Source organism: Lottia gigantea, assembly GCF_000327385.1.
Source record: "Lottia gigantea unplaced genomic scaffold LOTGIsca_57, whole genome shotgun sequence".
In the NCBI taxonomy this organism is placed as follows: Eukaryota; Metazoa; Mollusca; class Gastropoda; family Lottiidae; genus Lottia; species Lottia gigantea.
Genome location: NW_008709945.1, coordinates 1,627,941 through 1,648,535, shown reverse-complemented (window position 1 = coordinate 1,648,535; position 20,595 = coordinate 1,627,941). Strand labels below are relative to the sequence as shown.

Here is a 20,595-nt window from a genome sequence, read left to right as displayed (position 1 = left end):
TTGTTTTCTTGCAGCAATTCTGATAAGAGCTATGAGCTCTTCAGTCACTATACCAAATATTGTAGTAAATATTAGATATTTTGTAACATAATATGTAGTTATACCAATAATCACACGATCACATCATGTCATCTTCATTTTTAAACATTGGAATTCGCATTCAATATTTTCAAATATATTAGTCACTTCCATTATCACATTTTATATATAAACATCTTGTCAAATAGTTTATAACTAAGCACTGTATAGACACTATACCAATATTATCTTTTCCAAGCAGGCAATATATTTGTCCTAGGTTTGGGTTTAGATTGTTCCATGGCCTTTTGTTTCTCCTGTTCTTCCTGAATTAAATGATTTAAAAAATTCATATTTAAAAGAAACCTTTTCATACAGATATTGTACACTAGCATTCAACCCTTTTAAATGTTAAAAAATAACATCATATACCCTGAACTCTAAGTAATATGACTTAAAGCTGATGCAGGTGAATGTGTAATTGTAGACTAGCCCAATGTTTGATTTTCATTTTGTAAAGTGTTACAGATAGATTGATTTCAAGTGAATTACCTTGTAAAGTAAAATGTTTTACCTGAAGACGTTTTAGATTTTCTTTAAATACAGCTATAGGATCATCAAATTGTTGATAATATTCTAACACAGTTCTAACATCTTCTACACCACTGGATGCTACAGCTATAATATCAACATTAATATCAACATGGTGTCATCAGAACTGATCAAATTGACAAGTATCTTATAAAAAGTGTTACTAAAAATTAATTCAAAAGGGTTCTTTCTTAAGAGATAACTTAGAAGAACAAGAGCCTAACATCTTCTACACCACTGGATGCTACAGCTGTAATATCAACATGATGTCATCAGAACTGATCAAATTGACAAGTATCTTATAAAAAGTGTTACTAAAAATTAATTCAACAGGGTTCTTTCTTAAGAGATAACTTAGAAGAACAAGAGCAATAACTTTTATCAAATATTTCCTGTTTTGATTTTCATTAGGGTTCATGGTTAAGTTTAATGAACAATTTTACCAAATTTTATCAATCCATCCTGAATTCTGCCTTCTAGAGTATTACCAGCAAAAAATTGCATGCCATCTGTAGAACAAACAAGGGCATTCTCGGGTGATATTGAACACATGTGAAAGTAAAAAAGGTATGTATGACATATATATTGCTTGAGTTCTTAACAACTTTAGGTATAAAATATATCAGCATCAGATGTACTTACTATGGAGGAAATTTCCAAGATCATATAATACTGTATCTTCTTCTCCTTTCCATGGTTTAATTATTAAAGAATTATTTCTGTGCAGCTGAACAGAATCTAGATTACTATCTACCATAATAACTTTAGATAAATCTCTATTTAAACAGTCCAAATCCTACAATATCAACAAAATTGTTTAATTCTCATTCATAAACCCAAATCAAACTGGTTTGCCATTTTTGGGGTTGATTTGAATATATGTAATTGTAAATAGTCTTCAGAAATACAAGAAATGTCCCAAAATGGCATTATTCCTTCAAAAATACCTCAAACTAGGAATTTTCACTATTTCCATATATGTCTTTTCAATATGATAGAGAAAGTTAAAAAGACTATTTTGGTCAAAAATATTCAAGATGCTAAATGTGTTAATGTGTTGCTTCTTGTTGTTTGGGTATGTACATGAAACAATAAATTCTTCTACTTCAGTAATCATTCACATCTTATACCAACCTTTATATGAACACCTTTTTTATATTTTGTAGTATCTCTATATAATCTGTAGGTGATATAACCTTGTGGATCTAGATTGTTTACTATATGATCAGCAGTCTGTAAGAAAATATAACATTTTTTTAAATGGTGTATATATATATATAACTTTTCTGCACCTGCCAATGAGGTCAATGTCATGCAGTGTGCAATTAATGAAATTTTACCATAACAGCAGCATTATCCTACTCTTTTTCAATTTCCAACTGTTGAGGGATCTTTAACTGGCTTAGCCTGTAGCACACAGGGATGCGGTTTCTTGACCCATCCAGGTTGAAAAATCTGTAGGTGTTATCTAGGTGTTGAACCCCAGACCTTAGGGGTTAGCGTGCAGATCCATATTTTGTTTCTCTTCCTCCACATTCAAACAATGACCTCTACTAAGGTCCTCTTTCACAAAAAGTCTTAACATGAAAAATTAATCCCAAGATTCAACAGTAACAAAATATCTGACTGAAGATAAATTTTTATTTTCAAATTTCAGAAGTGAAAGAAGGCTTAAGGACAAAAGATAAAAAAAAAAACCAGGGTATAACCTTTTAAAAAGAAAGTAAAGAAACTTACAAAACCATTCTCTGCTGAATATATTACTACTTCAAACAATGGTGGACCAGCTTTCGATAAAAAATATTCTATACCCTTTCTTTTCTTAAATCTCCAGCCTGTATTCAGCTGAAAGAAAATCAAATCAATAGAAAACAGTAGAAACAAATCAAAATCAAAGAGGTTTTTCTTAATTTTGTATGTGTAATTGATAGCATCCTAATATACTATTTCCAAACCTCCTTAAGATAAGAAAAATTCTTATGAAAGCCTCTAAGAGTGAGTCTGATGTCGGCTTCATCCCTAAAATCTAACTTACCCCCCAGTCAGGATGGACTAGAACATCAGTCATTTCTAACACCAGTGTATAGCGTGGTTGATGATAAGGGTATTCTAAAGGATCTGGTAGCAACTTGGTTCTAGATGGTTCAGCTATTTCCTTCAATTACATAAATATAAGGAAATTGAACTTATAACAATAGCAGTGACATGGAACTGTACAGTGTATAAGACAGCTGAATTGAATTGAAATGTCTCCTTTCCATTGTCCATTATTTCTGTGTGAAAAACTGTCTATAGGACATCCTAACGCTAAGAGCGTTTCAAGAATACCCTGCCAAATATTCCAGGACTCAAAAAAAACTGTAACCTTCATAGTATTAAAACAAACACTTAAAGAGTTTTCTAAAATTTTTATGTACTTATTAAGAGCAATGATTTGCAACATTACAATTTTCATTACCATGCTTGGACAACAACCAATCTCTAATCATCCAGTTATGTTAACTCTTCTCTAAAGTACATGATGTTAATGACATAGAAGAATAAATTAACAGAACTTACTTTTTGTACAAATTTAGCTTTATCATAAGCTCTGCGTATGTGAGCTACAACAATATTTGCTGAAAAAATAATATTTGTTAGGAATTATAAAATCAGAAATAATTCAAAGCTGTCTTAAAAAACAGTTGGACCAAGAATATCAATATCAATGATAGGTTGATTTAAAATATTTGTGACTCTAAAATTAGAAAAAAACTTACAATCACTATATTCATCTTTAATCTGAAAGAAAAAATAAATAAAATGATATTCAGGAGAAAATCAGGTCAAATAAATATCAAAATGACCTTTGAAAATGACCCTACTAAGTTGTTTAGCAAAAATGGCTATACATTTTGTGAAATGGATTTCTTCAAATGAGAAGTCCAGTGACCTTGAATGAGTTATCTTTCTTCATTATTCTAGTCAACCCAGCTCTAAATGTGTAGCGTATGAAACATGTCATCTGTCTTCCTTATTCCAGTCTCAACTTGGCTAATAACAGTGTATATTCATCAGTGTGCTTAACTATTAAACAGAATCCTTTATGTGACCATTAAGTCTTAAACTATGTACATGTAATGATATTAACAAGGCTCGTCCAGGAAATATCAATATTAAGTATTTTTGACCAAGAAATATCTGATAGACTATGAATGATTTAACTTACTGGAGTACCATCAATATCTGTTTCTTCAGCTCCTGTTAATATAAATAACAAAATTCTGTTAGTCAGTCTTTCATATCAGAGAAATGAGAGAATTTAGTTTGAAGTTCAGAATCATGGCCTTTGTTTATTAGGCCTATAGATTTTGGAGATATGGACTAAGCTTAGCATTTAATGGCATTAAGAAAGATTAACATAATGTGGTTTAAAACATTTGAAGCATATGACCTTTATTCAGTGCAGAACAGGCAAATGTTAAATTAAATTGTATTCAAATTCTGCAACTTACCAAATAGCGAAATTGAGCCTATAATACAAAAGGAAAGTGAACCCAATGCTACCCTCGACAAGATTTTTAAAAATTTATTATCTGTCTTCTTTTCCTTTTTGCCTTCATTTTTGTCATCTTCCTTTTTGTCGTCTGCATTTTCCTGATTATCCTTGGCCTGTGATGCAAGCTTTGATTTGAGGATTTCATCAGTCAAGTTTCTCATTTCATTTGAGCCATCTTTTTCAGTGGAGTAAAACGTAACAAGGGCAGAGTGCCATGGGTATTTAAGAATGCCAAATGCATTTAGCCTACTTGCATAAATTCTAGTTCTATTTGCAACACTAAAGCATCGTTTGAGATTTTTAATCGGTGTTTTTCTTAATAAAAACATGCACTGTCTGTAGGCTGACATCTTGGATTTTATTATCATAACGTAACCAAATATTTATTGGCTGTAGCCAGTACGTACCCACCATAAGTATTGTGAATTAAATTCATTCGTATTTCTAAACAACATAAGTTGAAATTATGAGTGAAGAATTACCAGTACTTGGATTAACTTGAAGACCATGATTTTTTTTATCAGCTGTTCAAAAATGCAAAGTGAGTACAGTGCTGTAAATCAAGAGAAGACAACTGGTTTATTTTGAACGGAAGTAGAGGAGTATCGAGAAAGCATGGTTTTTGTTGACAGTAGATTCGAATGAAGAGAAAACAGGACAACAATTTGGATAACATGGCTTCGAAAGAGAAGAAACACAAATCAGTGTACTTGGGAGATCCCAAACTATTGGCTAGAGTAAGAGAGGTATGTGTAGAAATTCTGGTCTGACTATGATATTCCACGACTTCCATCCAGGTTTGAGTAAGGTCTCGTTGCCAGGTTTTCCTTCTCCTGGGCTTCTGTCAGTAATGAAAATAAATAATCAATCTTCTATCTTAAAAATATATCTATGACTTCTGCTACAGACTACAGTGGCTGTTCTGGTTCACAATCTACCCAATGCCAATGGACAATTGTTTCCATATCAGCATAAGGGCACAGTGCCTTTTATTATTCACAGCTATCTATAATTGGCATTTGATAAATCTGGAGTCTTTTATTGCAGATAATCTTATTCACAATCCATGGTTGGCAATATAAAAATATGGTTACATTAATGATTATTAGTAGATAATCTCACTGATTGAATTAGACAGGATATCATTATTATGTCAAATTAAAATGCAGACTTATTTCTGTTAGATTTCTATAATTAATTTGTTTAAATCTCTTATTTCAGTATATAGATATTAATGGTGCCCGAAAGACTGTTAGTGAAATTGCAGAAGATTTACAGCTCCAATACAGGTAGCTCTTCTGATCTCTTTCTTTGAGCAAATCTTGACACCTCTCGACAAAAGCAATTTTTAATTTTGTAGTAAAAGTCAAATCAAACATTCCCTGGTAGTGCATTATTAATATTGAAATGCTGTTAGCTTACTAGATTTGGTAGATCAGAAACTCTCAATGTTGATGCTGTTGAGAATTATAGTTTTTAAAATGGACTTGTCACATGTATGCTTATTTATTTATTGATATACTTTCACATCTAAATGACAATAAGGTAATAGAATTTTGTTTGATAATCTTTTAAGGGATTACACAAGGAAGAAGAAAGGAGCTTTTAGAAAATCAGTAGAAAAGGGTTAGTTTTGATAAAAAATGAATAGAATTGGACACTTGTTAACATCACATGAAATAAAGCAGATCATCTTTCGGTTTTTAGGTCTATGTTAAAAGTACCAGTACTACAAATTTATATTTTTACATATTAACCTTTACATTGATTGCTTTGATTTTTATCTTGTAAAGGAACTGGGCCGTTATCTAGATCAGGAGGCAATTTTAAGATTATGACATTGTTTTAAGGAATTTTACCTCTTAGAATGAAGATAAAATTTAGATTTTCAAACTTGAGTTTAGGATATAAATTGTGCATTAGAAGTGGTAGTATCTATTAAAAAATATAAATATATGTTTCTAGCATATTCTATGATGCATATAAAACAAGAAGGAGATGGACTTACAATCTTAGAAAAGGAATATTTAAAGAAGAAAACCAAGAAGACCATAGACAAAAGGTAAGAAATTACTAAAATTTTTAGTTTGTGAAATTGGTTGCAACTGCTAGTATTCAATCTGATTAAAATGTGAATCTGGATTGTTTTTTTTTATGTTTCCTATGCTTGTGACTCCATTTTCTATCCATGATATTTTAAAAGTAAAATCCTAAATTTTGCGTTTGAGCAATGTCTCCATTTGCTATCAATGATCTTATATGATGATATTCATATTGTTTTAAATTTTAATAGATATATTCCAAATTTTCTGTTTCAGCAATGACAGTGATTCAGAGAAAAGTTTTTCATCTGATAATGAAGAATATATGATATATGAGGTAATATATTTTGTCCTTAGATAACATGTTTGATTGGTTGAAATCACAATTTTAAATCTAATCAGAAAACACATGGCAATAATCAAACGCCTCATACCGAGTTTCACAAAAAAGATATTTTCTTTAGATAATCAAAGATATAAATATATTATCTGTGTCAATATAATAGTGTTTATTTGAATTTTACCATATACAAAAAATACCCTAAATACATCTCTGTACAAATTATCCAGTCGAACAAACTGTATTTATAGAAGGTAACATAATAGAACTCATGCAGTTTTTGTCATCTTCTAATACTATTTCAGGACAGAAACTCTATGAATAACTTTATGAGTGATATGTATAGAACAAGTAAAACAGAGCCAGAACCAGTGTGGTCAACACCCTCTACTGAGAAAAGTTTAAATACAAAATCGACTAATATTGATACCTCACTTCAAAATGGACAGACTAAAGAAATTGAGGTTGAAGTTAAAACCAAAAGAAAAATTACAAAGGTATTCATTTAGAACATTTTCGAATGCATGTGTTTAGCTAGTCAAAGTCTTTGAGGTTTCAAATAGGCATTGTAAAAATGGCATGAAATAGCCATCCCAGATTATTCCAGATGGAAAAAGACAAAGCCATATATGAGCAGAAATAGTAGCATGGCTGAATGCTGAACTAAACTTCTAATTAATAACCCACTGTTTAAATCAGGTAGAGGAAACTCCTAACAAAAAGAAAAAGAAAGAAAAAGAAAAAAAAATACCAGAAATCCAAGCATCTACTGTGAAATTTAGTGATATTGGTGGAAATGAAGAAACTTTAAAAGTAAGGACATCATCTTTTTTTTATTCTGAAATTTGGGTTGAAATTTCAGCCTTCACACTCTGGAACAGTCATGAGGAACTTTCACACCCCAAAAATTTGTTTTATCAGCATTTTCAGCATGGGATGATGTGAGGTGCTCTCTCAACTCAAAATAAGTTCTCCTACACTAGTTGGCCACACTCCGGACACCCTAGTCCCACAACCCCAGGGGTGAAAACACCCAGGTTAGGAACCAGAGATATATACCAAAGCATCACTTATTCACTTTAATAACATGAAAATGATATCATTGTATATGGTATATATAGTCTAATATTTTGATATTATCTAATTTTCTGCAGGAAGTATGTAAATTATTGGTACATATGAAACATCCTGAAGTATATAAACAACTAGGTGTGACCCCACCTAGAGGATTTTTATTACATGGACCCCCAGGGTGTGGCAAGACCTTATTGGCTAATGCAATAGCAGGGGTAAGTTTGAATTAATGCGTTCTATTGTGGAACAGACACCTAATTTTTGAAACAATGCTAAATTTTAGAAGTGTCTTGTTTTTAATTGTGCGCTTTTAGTTCACCAAGACCCCCATTTTTTACATGAAATTTAGTTTGCTCAAAGGCCTTAATATGTTCTGATGTCATGATTATGAGCACAAAGACAGAACTTTGTGAAAATGATTGCATGAAAGCTGGCATGATAAAATTATTTATATGTGATCTTACTTGAATTTAAATGTTTTCTCTAGGAACTTGGTTTACCATTTATTAAACTAGCAGCAACTGAAGTGGTATCAGGTGTTTCTGGTGAATCAGAGGAGAAGATTAGAGATCTATTTGAAAAAGCTGTTGTAAGTTTCTTTAGATTTTTCTATTGATTACATTATGTGATATAGTAGGGCAATATTATTAAATAACACCAGCAGTTCATTTCTAGGTTAGGGGGATAGACTTTATCCAAATAGCTTTTTATGAGGCGTTGAATATTATTCAGTCAGAGCGACCTTCTTTAATATTCATGAGTTTTGTCTGTGTGTTTATATTTACACAACAAACCATATTTATAAGCGAATTGATTGGCAATATAGAAAATCACATGAGATCATGAATATGAGGTTTGTCTACTAAAGTGAAACATAGTAGAAATGTGTAAAAGTTTTGAAAGTGTTGAAGAGACATTAAAGGGGGAATAACTTTGTTTATGATTACAGTCTAATTCACCGTGTATAGTGTTTATGGATGAGATAGATGCTATAACTCAGAAAAGAGAAACAGCATCTAAAGAGATGGAAAGAAGAATTGTCACTCAGTTATTAGCCTGTTTAGATGGTAAGGAAGAAAGATTCTGTTTTAAATGCTCAGAAGACACATTTCTTCATGAGAACCCTACATTTGATACACAGGTGATTGGAGTTACAGGTGCCCGGTGGTTTGAAGGAATCCAAATTTCATAGTATATTAACAAACTTGTTCTTCAGTATTGAAATGCTGCAATCTACTTAATTCTCATCTCATGCCTCTGACATGTGACACTGATGCAAAATTATCAAGACAGATTCTCCTTTAAATAGAGCTTAATTGTCCAATACATTTATGGGCTTTAGGCTTATGGCTTAGGTAAGCCAACTTAAACAACAGGATGGGAGGTAATTCTTGGACTTATATATTTGCCATTCAATTACTGAACCAAGTTGCATGTGTTATATTAACAGATTTAAACAGTAAATAGGAGCTACCAATAGACCTGATAGTATTGATCCTGCTTTAGGCTTATGAGCAAGATGAGAGAAGTCACTGAATAGGATGGGAGTAGTTCTTACACTTAAATAGTGTTATTTATTATTAATAGTGTGATCTATTATATCACAAAACTTAAAACTAACTCATTTGGTATATATATTAATAGATTTAAACAGTAAACCAGAAGCTAATGTATTAGTAATAGGAGCTACCAATAGACCTGATAGTATTGATCCTGCCTTAAGACGTGCTGGAAGATTTGATAGAGAAATATCATTAGGTATACCTGATGAATCAGCCAGATATAGGTAGGGTCATATTTTGACTCCCCCCTCCCTATTCGCCCTAAAATGAGGTTGACCTCACCCACTTCCAAAATGCCCCCTGACAATTCCTTGTCCAATCATATCTTTTTATTACACGAGGCAATGCTTAGTAGATAGCCTTCTTTTGAGGACAAAATATCTCCTTATGTTCGTTCCCTCTTGTAAACATATTTTCCCCCATGCCTCATTGATATCAGATTCTAGATTAATGGTGTAGTGGTTTCATCTTATTATTTTAGAATATTACAAGTACTGTGTAGAGAATTAAGATTATCAACAGATTTTAGTTATGAATCACTAGCTCATAATACTCCAGGTTTTGTTGGTGCTGATTTATCAGCTCTAGCAAGGGAGGCAGCCATGAATGCTGTTAATAGGTAAGAAGTCAAGTTTTTGTCATATATTTTGTACTGAGATACAATTGTTGACTTTTTCTTTTTGTCAGGTTTTTGATATCCAACACATTAGTTGTGTCTGGTCTGTCACATGGAATTCTGGGATATTCAGTTTTAGTATAAATTGATATTTCTGAACTTCACAAAGATTCTATGGCTTTGATGAGATAACATGCTTCATGAATTTGGTGCTCAAACATTCCACAAGAACAGAAAATTTTTTTTAATGTAAATATTTGTAAATTTCAGAATATTTAATGAAGTACAGTCTCAGTCAGAGATACCACTGGTTTGTGATGATGTCAATATCAAAGATCCTGAACTTTTAACAGGTATGATGATCACATTTATACATCTTCCTGAATTAGTAATTTTTTAGTTCTAAGGCCATGGAGAAGGATCCTGTCTGCTTGAGTGATGCTTGTGACTATTTATAGATCAAAACAACATTTAATGTTGGCTTCTATTTAATCTTTTCGAATGACCAGCTGGTAGAGTTGTTATTTGTGTAAAATATATATGGATATTTATCCTTTCTATTATCATATCCCATAATAAACTTATTCTTGTGAAACTTTTTCTTTTGACTTTCTGTTTGTTGGTTCACTTGACAAAGTGAGTGACATCAGTTAGTGTGCAATTTAGTAAAATTTTGATGTAAAACTCGATTTTATTTTCCAGTGTTACAATGGTTAAAAGAACAACCTCCATTATCAGATCACCAACTACAGAATCTCTTCATTACTATGGAAGATTTTCAGGTATGTTGAGAAGATTATAAGTCAGTTTGTTTATTTTCTGAACTAAGTGTCCATAACAGTATGATAGCATATGAATAAAAAAACTTATCTAATGTACTTAACAGAACAGGAAACTATTGATATGGAATGAAATGAAATTGCCTCTTGATGATTGAAGATGTTGTATGATAATAATATTTACTTATTCATGTCAATAAATAAAATGCAAATCTGGATGTTCTGTAGGTGACAGCATCTGTCATTCTTTATCTTTCTTATTCAACCAGTCAAATGCTGTGTTCATTTTTATACGCCCACTTGAAATGTGGGGTGTATATTGCCGTCACCCGTGTCCGTCGGTCCGTCCACAATTGCTTGTTAAAACTCTACATGTCACAATTCTTTAAGGATTTTGACGAAACTTGCTGAAATTGTTTATTATCACCCAAGGATGAACCCTATTGAAAATCAATAAAATCGAAAAATATTTAATATGAATTATTGCCCCTGTTCTTTAAAACGCGTTCGATTTTTAGCTCGTTAACACTCTAGAAGGGATAATTCTTGATGGATTTTAACGAAACTTGGCATGAGTGTTTGTTATCACCCAAGGAAAAACCCTTTTGAAAATCAGAAAAATCGAAAAAATATTTAGTATGAATTATTGCTCTTGTTCTTGAAAACGCGTTCAAATTTAGCTCTTAAACACTATAAGGCATGATTCTTGCTGGATTTTGACAAAACTTGGTAAAAAACACTCTACAAGTCACAATTCTTTACGGATATCGACAAAACTTGCTGAAATCTTTTATTATCACCCAAGGATGAACCCTATTGAAAATCGATAAAATCGAAAAATATTTAATATGAGTTATTGCCCTTGTTCTTGAAACGCTCGTAAACACTTTAGAAGGTGCAATTCATGATGGATTTTGATGAAACTTGGTGTGAGTGTTTGTTATTATCCAAGGATGAACCCTATTTAAAATAAGATAGAACGAAAAATAATTAGTATGAGTTATTGCCCTTCTTGAAAACGCGTTCAATTTTTAGCTTGTAAACACTCTTGAAGGCACAATTCTTGACATAATTTATTGAAACTTGGCTTGAGTGTTTGTTATCACCCAAGGATAAAGCCTATTGAAAATCAGAAAGATTGAAAAATATTTAGTATGAGTTATTGCACTTGTTCTTGAAAATAGTTCAATTTGTAGCTCGTAGAAACTGAAGAAGGCATGATTCTCGCGCTGAAGATTGAATATTTATCTTCTAGAGTTTTCACGAGCTAAAGATTGAACACGTTTTCAAGAACAAGGGCAGTAACTCATACTCAATATTATTCAGTATCGCCCTAAAGAGTTCAAATGAAGTGTATAACTGAAGGTTGAATATTTCATACTGGTGATTGTTACTGTACTGCTAAATATTTTTATTCAAAATCAAAGCTGCCAGTGGGCGTATATTACCTTGCCTGGCAAGCTATCTTGAAAATTTATTTTGCTATATGAGGATTTATTGTTAACTTATGTTCTCTTTTAGCAGTTTTTTTTATTCCACAGAACACAATTTGAAATGGAATCTTGTCAGATTATGTATGGGGAATGTAGCAACCCATAGAAAAAACACAAAACATATTTTAATCTGATTGTAAAGTGACATTATATTATGATTTCAGTCAGCATTGAAACATGTTCAGCCATCAGCTAAAAGAGAAGGTTTTGCTACTATACCAGATGTTACATGGGATGATATTGGTGCTTTAAAACAAGTTAGAGATGAACTACAGTTAGCCATATTGGTAAATCTCTTTTATAGTAAATAGGTTCAGAAATATCAATCAGAACCACCTAGAAAATCCTGAAATCAACTTGATATTGGCATTGGTCAAAATCATTTTAGAATGTAGGCACCACTATCACAGCAAAAGTTACTCCATTGCACAACGCATGGTCATTATCAATAACAGATAAGATGCAGAATTAGTAAAACTCCCCTGAAATCAATAACGAACCATATATTTTGTAGGAATGAGTCAAACAGCTATCACAGTATAAGTCTAAATACTTAAACATCTATTTTGTAGGCACCAGTCAAACACAGTGCTGAGTTTAAAGCTCTTGGACTCACATCACCTCCAGGAATATTATTAGCTGGTCCTCCAGGTTGTGGTAAAACATTACTGGCTAAAGCTATAGCTAATGAGTCTGGTATTAACTTTATATCTGTCAAAGGTCCTGAATTATTAAACATGGTACATATTGTTTCGAATTTTCCCTTTTTATTGTATCACTTGTACTTGTGCAAAAGTGAAAAAATATCAAAACAGGACCTAAATTATCTTGTTCCAAAGAGTTTCTTAACAGAAAAAGTGTCAATAAACCAAGGCCCATGTGCAACAGGCTGTGTGTGTTAAAAGATACCTCAACAGTTAAAAATTGAAAAAAGAAAAGGCCAATGCTGCTGTCCTGCAAAATTTCACTCATTGAACATTGCCTGTCCTCAATTACCCAGTAAGGTGCAGAAAATTAGGATGTAAAACTCAATTTAATTTCCCTTTCATTGTTCTTGGAGATAAAATATTTATGACATTAGAAAGTCAGTTGTTTGTTGGCTCTGTTCTCATTTCCACCAAAACATCAACAAACATGATTTATATTTGTTCATAACATTATCTCTGTATAATTTTAGTATGTCGGTGAAAGTGAACGAGCCGTTAGACAAGTGTTTCAAAGGGGCCGTAACTCCTCTCCATGTGTGATATTTTTTGATGAAATTGATTCCCTTTGTCCTAGAAGATCTGCTGCAACAGATGTTAGTAAATTATTTGAATTGTTTAAAATCCAAATCTCAAAATATGCAATATCAGTCAAGGCCCTTTCGTGGTAGTGTTCCGCTTATTTATTATTATCTCTACCCCTAAATGTTGCTTAAGAATTATTTAAGTATTCTTATTCCATCCATTTCTCAAAATAAAAAGAAAGATGAAAGCATTTGTTACTAGCTGGTCTTTGGCCATAAGTTTTTGCATTGATCTGTTCTGAAAATAAAGGATCAAGTAGTCATCTAACAAATTTCAACCTAATGATTTCAAACAAATTCAAATTCTCAATACTACTTCAATGCTTACAACAATTTTTTCTTCTAAATTAAAGGGAGGAGCCAGTGTTCGAGTTGTCAATCAAATGTTAACAGAGATGGATGGATTAGAAACTAGAAAACAGGTTTATATTATGGCTGCTACTAACAGACCAGGTAGGTATTTAACTTTGTTCTGAACTCTCCAAACTTAAATTTTTTTGAAGATAAATTCATTATTCTCAGATTTTGAATTCTATGGTAATTGCTCAATATATTTGCTGAACTATACCAGGGTAATTTTGTAATCTGACACATCCTTAAATATTCAGATCTGATGGTAATAATCACTAATTGATGTATTCTATTTGATATTGTATAGATATTATTGATCCTGCTATACTACGACCAGGTAGATTAGATAAAACATTATATGTTGGTTTACCTACAGTAGAAGATAGACTGGAGATTTTACTTACTATAACAAAGGTATGTTTTGATTACGTGTTCTTACATTGCATAGCATAGAATGGTGGCATTCGATTGGTTACTTCTGATCCAGTTCTGGCTTCAATCTAATGGTACAGAACTGAATATGTCATATTCATCATTTATCTGTCATTTTTTTGTCGGCCATTTTGAATTCTGTCTACTACTCTTCCTATTCGGCATTAGTGGAACTGAACCTTGTTCCAAATTGTTTTATTGAACCTCCATTGATTCAATGAATCCTGAACTCACCAATAGAGCTGGTAGTCAGGTTGGTGTGTTTTGGGTTTGAATGATGACAGTTGAAGTGGTTCCTGAATTTTATTCTCTTATTTTCTTTCGTTGCAGAATGGCACTAAACCCAAACTAGCAGAAGACGTAAAATTAATTGATATTGCCGCCAATGAAAAATGTGATGGATACACGTAAGAAATATAACTTTATTCCTATACAGCCTTGAATTATTGAAATCTGGAAGTTTATTCAAATATAAGAATGCCCCAAAGGGATATTTTGTCAAACTATCTCGCAGATTGTCATAATGGAAGCCGTTAGGAACAGTGGGAAAAACTTAATACCAAGTTACCAAAAAGCATTTTTTGCTTCTGGGGCATTTCCTTCTTCAATCTATTGATTTGTGTATAGGTAATGGTTTTATTTAATGATTTTGATAAAACAAAGTAATAACTATCCATTTGACTCCATTTCTTTTACACTTTTTTGGTATTTGCTTAGCTTCAGGAAAACGTTTGACACATGGATTACAACCTTTTTTTTTTCTGAGGTATTTCTGACTTTCCATCGCTTATGGATAGATCTTATTAAAGGATTTTTAAGCAACAAAGTAACAACTATCTATTTTTCAGTGGAGCAGACCTAGCGGCACTAGTAAGAGAAGCATCAGTATGTGCTTTAAAAGAATTAATACAACAGACATCTACAAATACCGCTGTTCCCATGGTAACAAGACAACATTTTGATCTGGCATTAAATAAGATTAAACCCTCAGTTTCTAAAAAGGTTAGTGCTGTAAGATTTACTCGAAATCTTTTATTGATCTCTTGACTTAAAATAGTATGCTTTTCTTCTTATGGTTCTTTTTGTAAACTTTAGCATGATCGTTATAAGAGCCTTCAATCCTATATAGAAGTTTATTTGAATATAAACTTTTCCATCTGTATGGAAAAAAAATAGTACTTGAATGTATTAATTAAGATCCAGTGAGAAAGTTCAGGTTTCACCATTTGCATGCCGAAGTGGATGTATTACCAGTTTGGAAAACTAAAATATTTATTTTTCTGTTTCAGGATCAAGAAAAATATAAACAGTTAAAAACAAATGATTTATGATAGAAAATAAAATATAAAACAAATTACTTTGTCAATATTGGACGCCTGTGTCTCACTTTTAAACAAATCATCCATCATCTTAGTGGTTTTTAAGGAAGGACTTTAAGGACAAGTAATAACGTGTACATAGTACAAAACACTGGTAGTTGTATAAGCTGTAAGGACAATTACACCTGCAGTGTTCAAGATCTTGGCCCAAAATATGATATTGTGTTAAGAAATGTAGACTAGAAAAATTTTTTAAGAACTGAGTTCCTATGTTTTACTGTCTGTGCATATAAATGATTCAAGACTGTCAATCGAAAACATAATGGTGAACTTTGCTCCACTGCTCTGATAAAATGTCATAGCATCCTATTTTTCTGCTTTATTTATCCAAATGAAGGAAATTAAGTTAAGTAATGTCATGCATGTAATGAGGAAAATTTTGCTAGGACAGTGGCTCAACCTACTCTCTATTGTTTTCCAACTGTTTAGGGATTTTTATAGTGCGTGGCCTGTAGTCCTAGACCTCTGCCCCTATTCGACCTCTATTTAGACAGTTGTTGGCTTGAGTAGGTTATCAGAGGCCAAAACAGAGACAGATGTTTTGGACTACACAATCTGTAGCACTCTCCATTGTTTATTTCCCATATGACCTGTGTCAATGAGACCTGTGTCAATGACACACTTAAAGCAACTTGGAAAAGAAATAATATATGAAGATATCTGATCAACCTGCAATGTGAATGTCCTCAAGACCTTTTATTAGTAGGCGAGTAACTGCCTGAGCCACCCCATCTCTCACTGATTCAGATGTATCCCAGGCCCCAAAGCAATATTGAAAAAAAAAAATCATGGCTCAATTATAGGCCTTTTCAATCTAAGTCAGAGAAACAATCTAATATATGTGAATGATATAGACCCATAGTAATTCCCACATAGCAGAATTGAGCAGTAGTTTAGTATGTGACCAGATAATATGGATTAACAGCCACCAGTCCAGTTTGTTTACATCTGTCAAAGAGAATCAAAACAAATACACGTGGTTTTCTAAAAATAGAAAAGTAGGACATTTCCGGCTTGGCTAGAAAACACTGCATTTTGGGAAGACAGCTTTAAGTTTAGAAACTGAAAATTTCTTCATGGTATTTTGCATAATTTAGAAGCATGGAAAAAGCTTCAGGAAGTGCAAAATGCAAAGGTGAAGACAAGACAGTTACCTTGGAGCTTAAAAATGGTAAATTTTATATTTTGCATTCTTACGTTGCACGCATTCCGTTGAAATACCTAAACACCGTCTGCACCTAACTTGTTGATTGTGCGATGTATGGTGATCCAAGAGTGACAAGTGTCACCTACATTTCTAATGATAAGCGTATTAAACAAATGAAACTGAAATGACTGTCAGCAATTTAATCTAAAGATAGATCAATGGAAAATTGTGTGGTTTTTGTAACAGTAGTTTTGTTAAATGGTGGTTATGGAAGGGTTCACAACTTCAGAAATAGGTAAACAAGTTGAAAGTTTATGTTTTTATCTTGTTCAATGCCATGTACTTGATTTTGAGTTCATTAAAATGATTAAAAAGGTTGCATAATCCATACATACATAAGAGATACATCAGAACCCTGCCAATACACTGATGATTTGTGAATGTGTGCTATGGTTATACACTGAAGAATTTGGCTTGAGGCAAATCAATGATATGATGATATATGTAGTGTGTGCAGCTAGTCTATAATAAGGATACATCGAACAGAGATCATTTATAACTATATAAACTAACTGACTGACATGTCTAATTAGAAACAGATTGTAGCTTGTATAGTTGAAACTTGATAAACATTGTTTACACTACATTGGAGTGAAATCCAATGATGAATGAAACATTTTGCAGAGATTGCAGAACAAATTACAAAAAATAATATGAAAGTCAACTTCCAAATTTATCAATTATCAAGTATCTTGATCACCTCCAAGAAAAGGATATAAGATTTTTATGCAATTCTAAGGGGTTTAAAGCTACTAGTACTTTGAAACGATTGTATTGTTGCATGAAATGCTAATGCAACATTACTTGCAAATTCAAAGTTATACTGATATTGTATTGTTAGTTATCAAATTGCATGTTCAGTTACCATATCTCAACCTTTAGACCTTTCAGCTGTAGTTACAGATGTAAGAGTTTGTACAAATGTAAGCTTATTTAAGCTGACACTACTTTATGATATATGTTTCTATGATGGGTTGAAAATTTTGGAAAGGATCATATAATAAGCATTGACTATCTGTTCAAGCTACTTCTAGATTCGTTGCAAGACTTGATGTAACCTTATACATAAAAGATAATGCTTGTTGTTGCCAGTTATGGTAAAGAATGGATGGTCATTGAAATGTTATTGATAGTCCAGTGAAGAGTTTAACGTTACTAGCTTGTGTTGGATTCACCTCGGCTAGGCTGTGTTTAATAAACAATGTAGAAAACAAGATGTTGTCAGGTCAATTGTCCACTGTACAGAATATTGATTGGTTTATTGAAAGGTTTAATGAATTGTTTGAATCTTTTACTCAATAAAGTAATGCTCTTCAATTAACATACAGTCACACAACATAATGTGGTACCGTACTACTGTACTTTTTTACTATTGAATTATGTCACAGATGCATTCTGTTACCAATTTGAATATCAGTCATCAAGATTATATAACATAGTTAAATTTTTACTGCATATAGTAGAGCTTTTCAACATACAGTCATGCATCAGATAGTACTATTTGACTCAGTCCAAAACATCTGCTTCTATTCCAGCCTCTGATGGATTTTATTTTTATTTATTTATTAATAAGCGTAGCAAGTACTTGCTATTGCCGAAGAATTTTTAAACAATATACAATAAAAATATGGATGGATGTTAAATAGGAATTTTCCACACCTACAAAGATGCGTTTTCTCTGACATAATATTGAATTACCTTTAAGATGATTGTAAATAAGTGTTGGGCATCACCGTAACTTTCGTTTTGTTAGTATCACGTGACTGCGTTACCTTTGAACTTTGGCTGCACATACAGCTTTAAATGGCCGATGCTAGATCAGTTTCGCCTAAAAAAAAACTTTGATGGAAACGGAGACATGACATAAATGGTGTAGGGAGAAAATGATGGGATGACTGAACTACAAAAATATTCATTTTTCCAAATATACCTGAGTTTTGCAATCTGAGGTACCTAAATAGGTTTAAAACCCCCGCACCTGCGGAGATGTGGAATATGCTCATTTAACAGGGCTTATTATTTCTGTCTCTACACCAGTTGACATTTTTTGTCCAAATAGCTATCAGAGGCTGGTTTAGAGACAGATGTTTCGGTCTATATTGGACTATGCCTCTGTCTCACAGATGCATGCTGTTTACCAATTTGAATATCAATCATCCAGATTATATTATAACATGAGTTATTTTATACTCAGTATAGTAGAGCAGTTCATTACCATACGGTCACACATCAGATACATTGATGCCGGTACTATTGGACTACCGGTATATCTGTCATTCTGATACATTCTGATACCAATTTTAGTTTCATTTACTATTGGACTACCGGTATATCTGTCATTCTGATGCATTCTGATACCAATTTTAGTTTCGTTTACTATTGGACTACCGGTATATCTGTCATTCTGATACATTCTGTTACCAATTTTAGTTTCATTTACTATTGGACTACCGGTATATCTGTCATTCTGATACATTCTGTTACCAATTTTAGTTTCATTTACTATTGGACTACCGGTATATCTGTCATTCTGATACATTCTGTTACCAATTTTAGTTTCGTTTACTATTGGACTACCGGTATATCTGTCATTCTGATGCATTCTGTTACCAATTTTAGTTTCATTTACTATTGGACTACCGGTATATCTGTCATTCTGATACATTCTGATACCAATTTTAGTTTCATTTACTATTGGACTACCGGTATATCTGTCATTCTGATACATTCTGTTACCAATTATAGTTTCATTTACTATTGGACTACTGGTATATCTGTCATTCTGATACATTCTGTTACCAATTTTAGTTTCATTTACTATTGGACTACCGGTATATCTGTCATTCTGATGCATTCTGATACCAATTTTAGTTTCATTTACTATTGGACTACTGGTATATCTGTCATTCTGATACATTCTGTTACCAATTTTAGTTTCGTTTACTATTGGACTACCAGTATATCTGTCATTCTGATGCATTCTGATACCAATTTTAGTTTCATTTACTATTGGACTACCGGTATATCTGTCATTCTGATACATTCTGTTACCAATTTTAGTTTCATTAACATACAGTCACACATTAGACAGTGTAGGATTATGATATTGATGCGTTCCAATTTTAATAACAATCAACAATATTAAGCTAATGATATGGTTCGATTAATACATGGATTTTTATTAATGTGTTATTAGAATGGAATTGACATTCTATATTAAATAATTATAGTATATACTCTATGCCCTAATGATGAGATGTGTATTTTAATGAAATTTGTAAGCTTATAAGCTGGTGATTGACTATAATAAAAATCAGATAAACAAAACAATTCCATTAATGGAAAATCTTGTCCAAAGAATGACAAATTGGGATCAATAATTGTACAGTAGCAGACTCCTCAAATGAGAAGTACTGTTACCATCTATATACAGTCCTAACTTTTACTACCACTTGGCGGCCATTACAGCCAAAACTGGAATGTGATGGTTCATTACTCTTTGACAGATATGATACAAATTTATATTGAACCTTGTCACCAATAGACAATAAATCACTAAGAAGGTTCTTTAACTTGACCAGTTCTTGGCACTCTGGTATTAGATTTCATGTTCTAAATTTAGTACAAGGTCTTTCTTCACTGGTTTAAATTTGAAATTTGGTTCTGATCTGATCACTTTAGAAACACAATTGATTTGCGATAATTGACAGTACCCGGCAATATTTGTATGATAATGTTCGTATAGGAAATGCATCCAAATGTCCAAATCTGTGTTCATGAAATTATCAGTATAAAATAGGGTTTCCCAAGTAAATGAGCTAAATTGCTGCTTTTCATGTCTGAAATTGCAAAAAGATCCATAGATGGTCGATGGGTCCCCCAGAA

At 32.3% G+C, this 20,595-nt stretch overlaps 4 protein-coding genes across 4 annotated transcripts; 2 read left to right on the top strand and 2 right to left on the bottom strand.

Moving 5' to 3' along the window:
• Positions 1-472: 472 nt before the first annotated feature.
• On the bottom strand, positions 473-2,761 carry LOTGIDRAFT_127482 (hypothetical protein; the record flags this gene model as incomplete). Its single annotated transcript, XM_009063417.1, has 5 exons — positions 473-696; positions 1,252-1,405; positions 1,744-1,842; positions 2,347-2,454; positions 2,645-2,761. Coding segments are annotated over 5 exons (702 nt in total), but the record flags the coding sequence as incomplete, so codon positions are not given.
• Positions 2,762-4,821: 2,060 nt separating this feature from the next.
• LOTGIDRAFT_166367 (hypothetical protein) lies at positions 4,822-6,526 on the top strand (the record flags this gene model as incomplete). The annotated part of the gene is made up of 5 exons (XM_009063416.1): positions 4,822-4,893; positions 5,369-5,436; positions 5,724-5,773; positions 6,113-6,209; positions 6,466-6,526. Coding segments are annotated over 5 exons (348 nt in total), but the record flags the coding sequence as incomplete, so codon positions are not given.
• A 341-nt stretch (positions 6,527-6,867) lies between these two features.
• On the top strand, positions 6,868-17,367 carry LOTGIDRAFT_166366 (hypothetical protein; the record flags this gene model as incomplete). The annotated part of the gene is made up of 17 exons (XM_009063415.1): positions 6,868-7,026; positions 7,229-7,342; positions 7,684-7,818; positions 8,091-8,192; positions 8,553-8,670; positions 9,248-9,389; positions 9,647-9,784; positions 10,484-10,563; positions 10,721-10,725; positions 12,218-12,340; positions 12,626-12,793; positions 13,231-13,353; positions 13,695-13,794; positions 14,000-14,106; positions 14,455-14,531; positions 14,973-15,126; positions 17,335-17,367. 17 exons carry the CDS (start codon positions 6,868-6,870, stop codon positions 17,365-17,367), a joined length of 1,878 nt encoding a protein of 625 aa, XP_009061663.1.
• Positions 17,368-18,889: 1,522 nt separating this feature from the next.
• On the bottom strand, positions 18,890-19,753 carry LOTGIDRAFT_166365 (hypothetical protein; the record flags this gene model as incomplete). The annotated part of the gene is made up of 1 exon (XM_009063414.1): positions 18,890-19,753. One exon carries the CDS (start codon positions 19,751-19,753, stop codon positions 18,890-18,892), a length of 864 nt encoding a protein of 287 aa, XP_009061662.1.
• Positions 19,754-20,595: the final 842 nt, after the last annotated feature.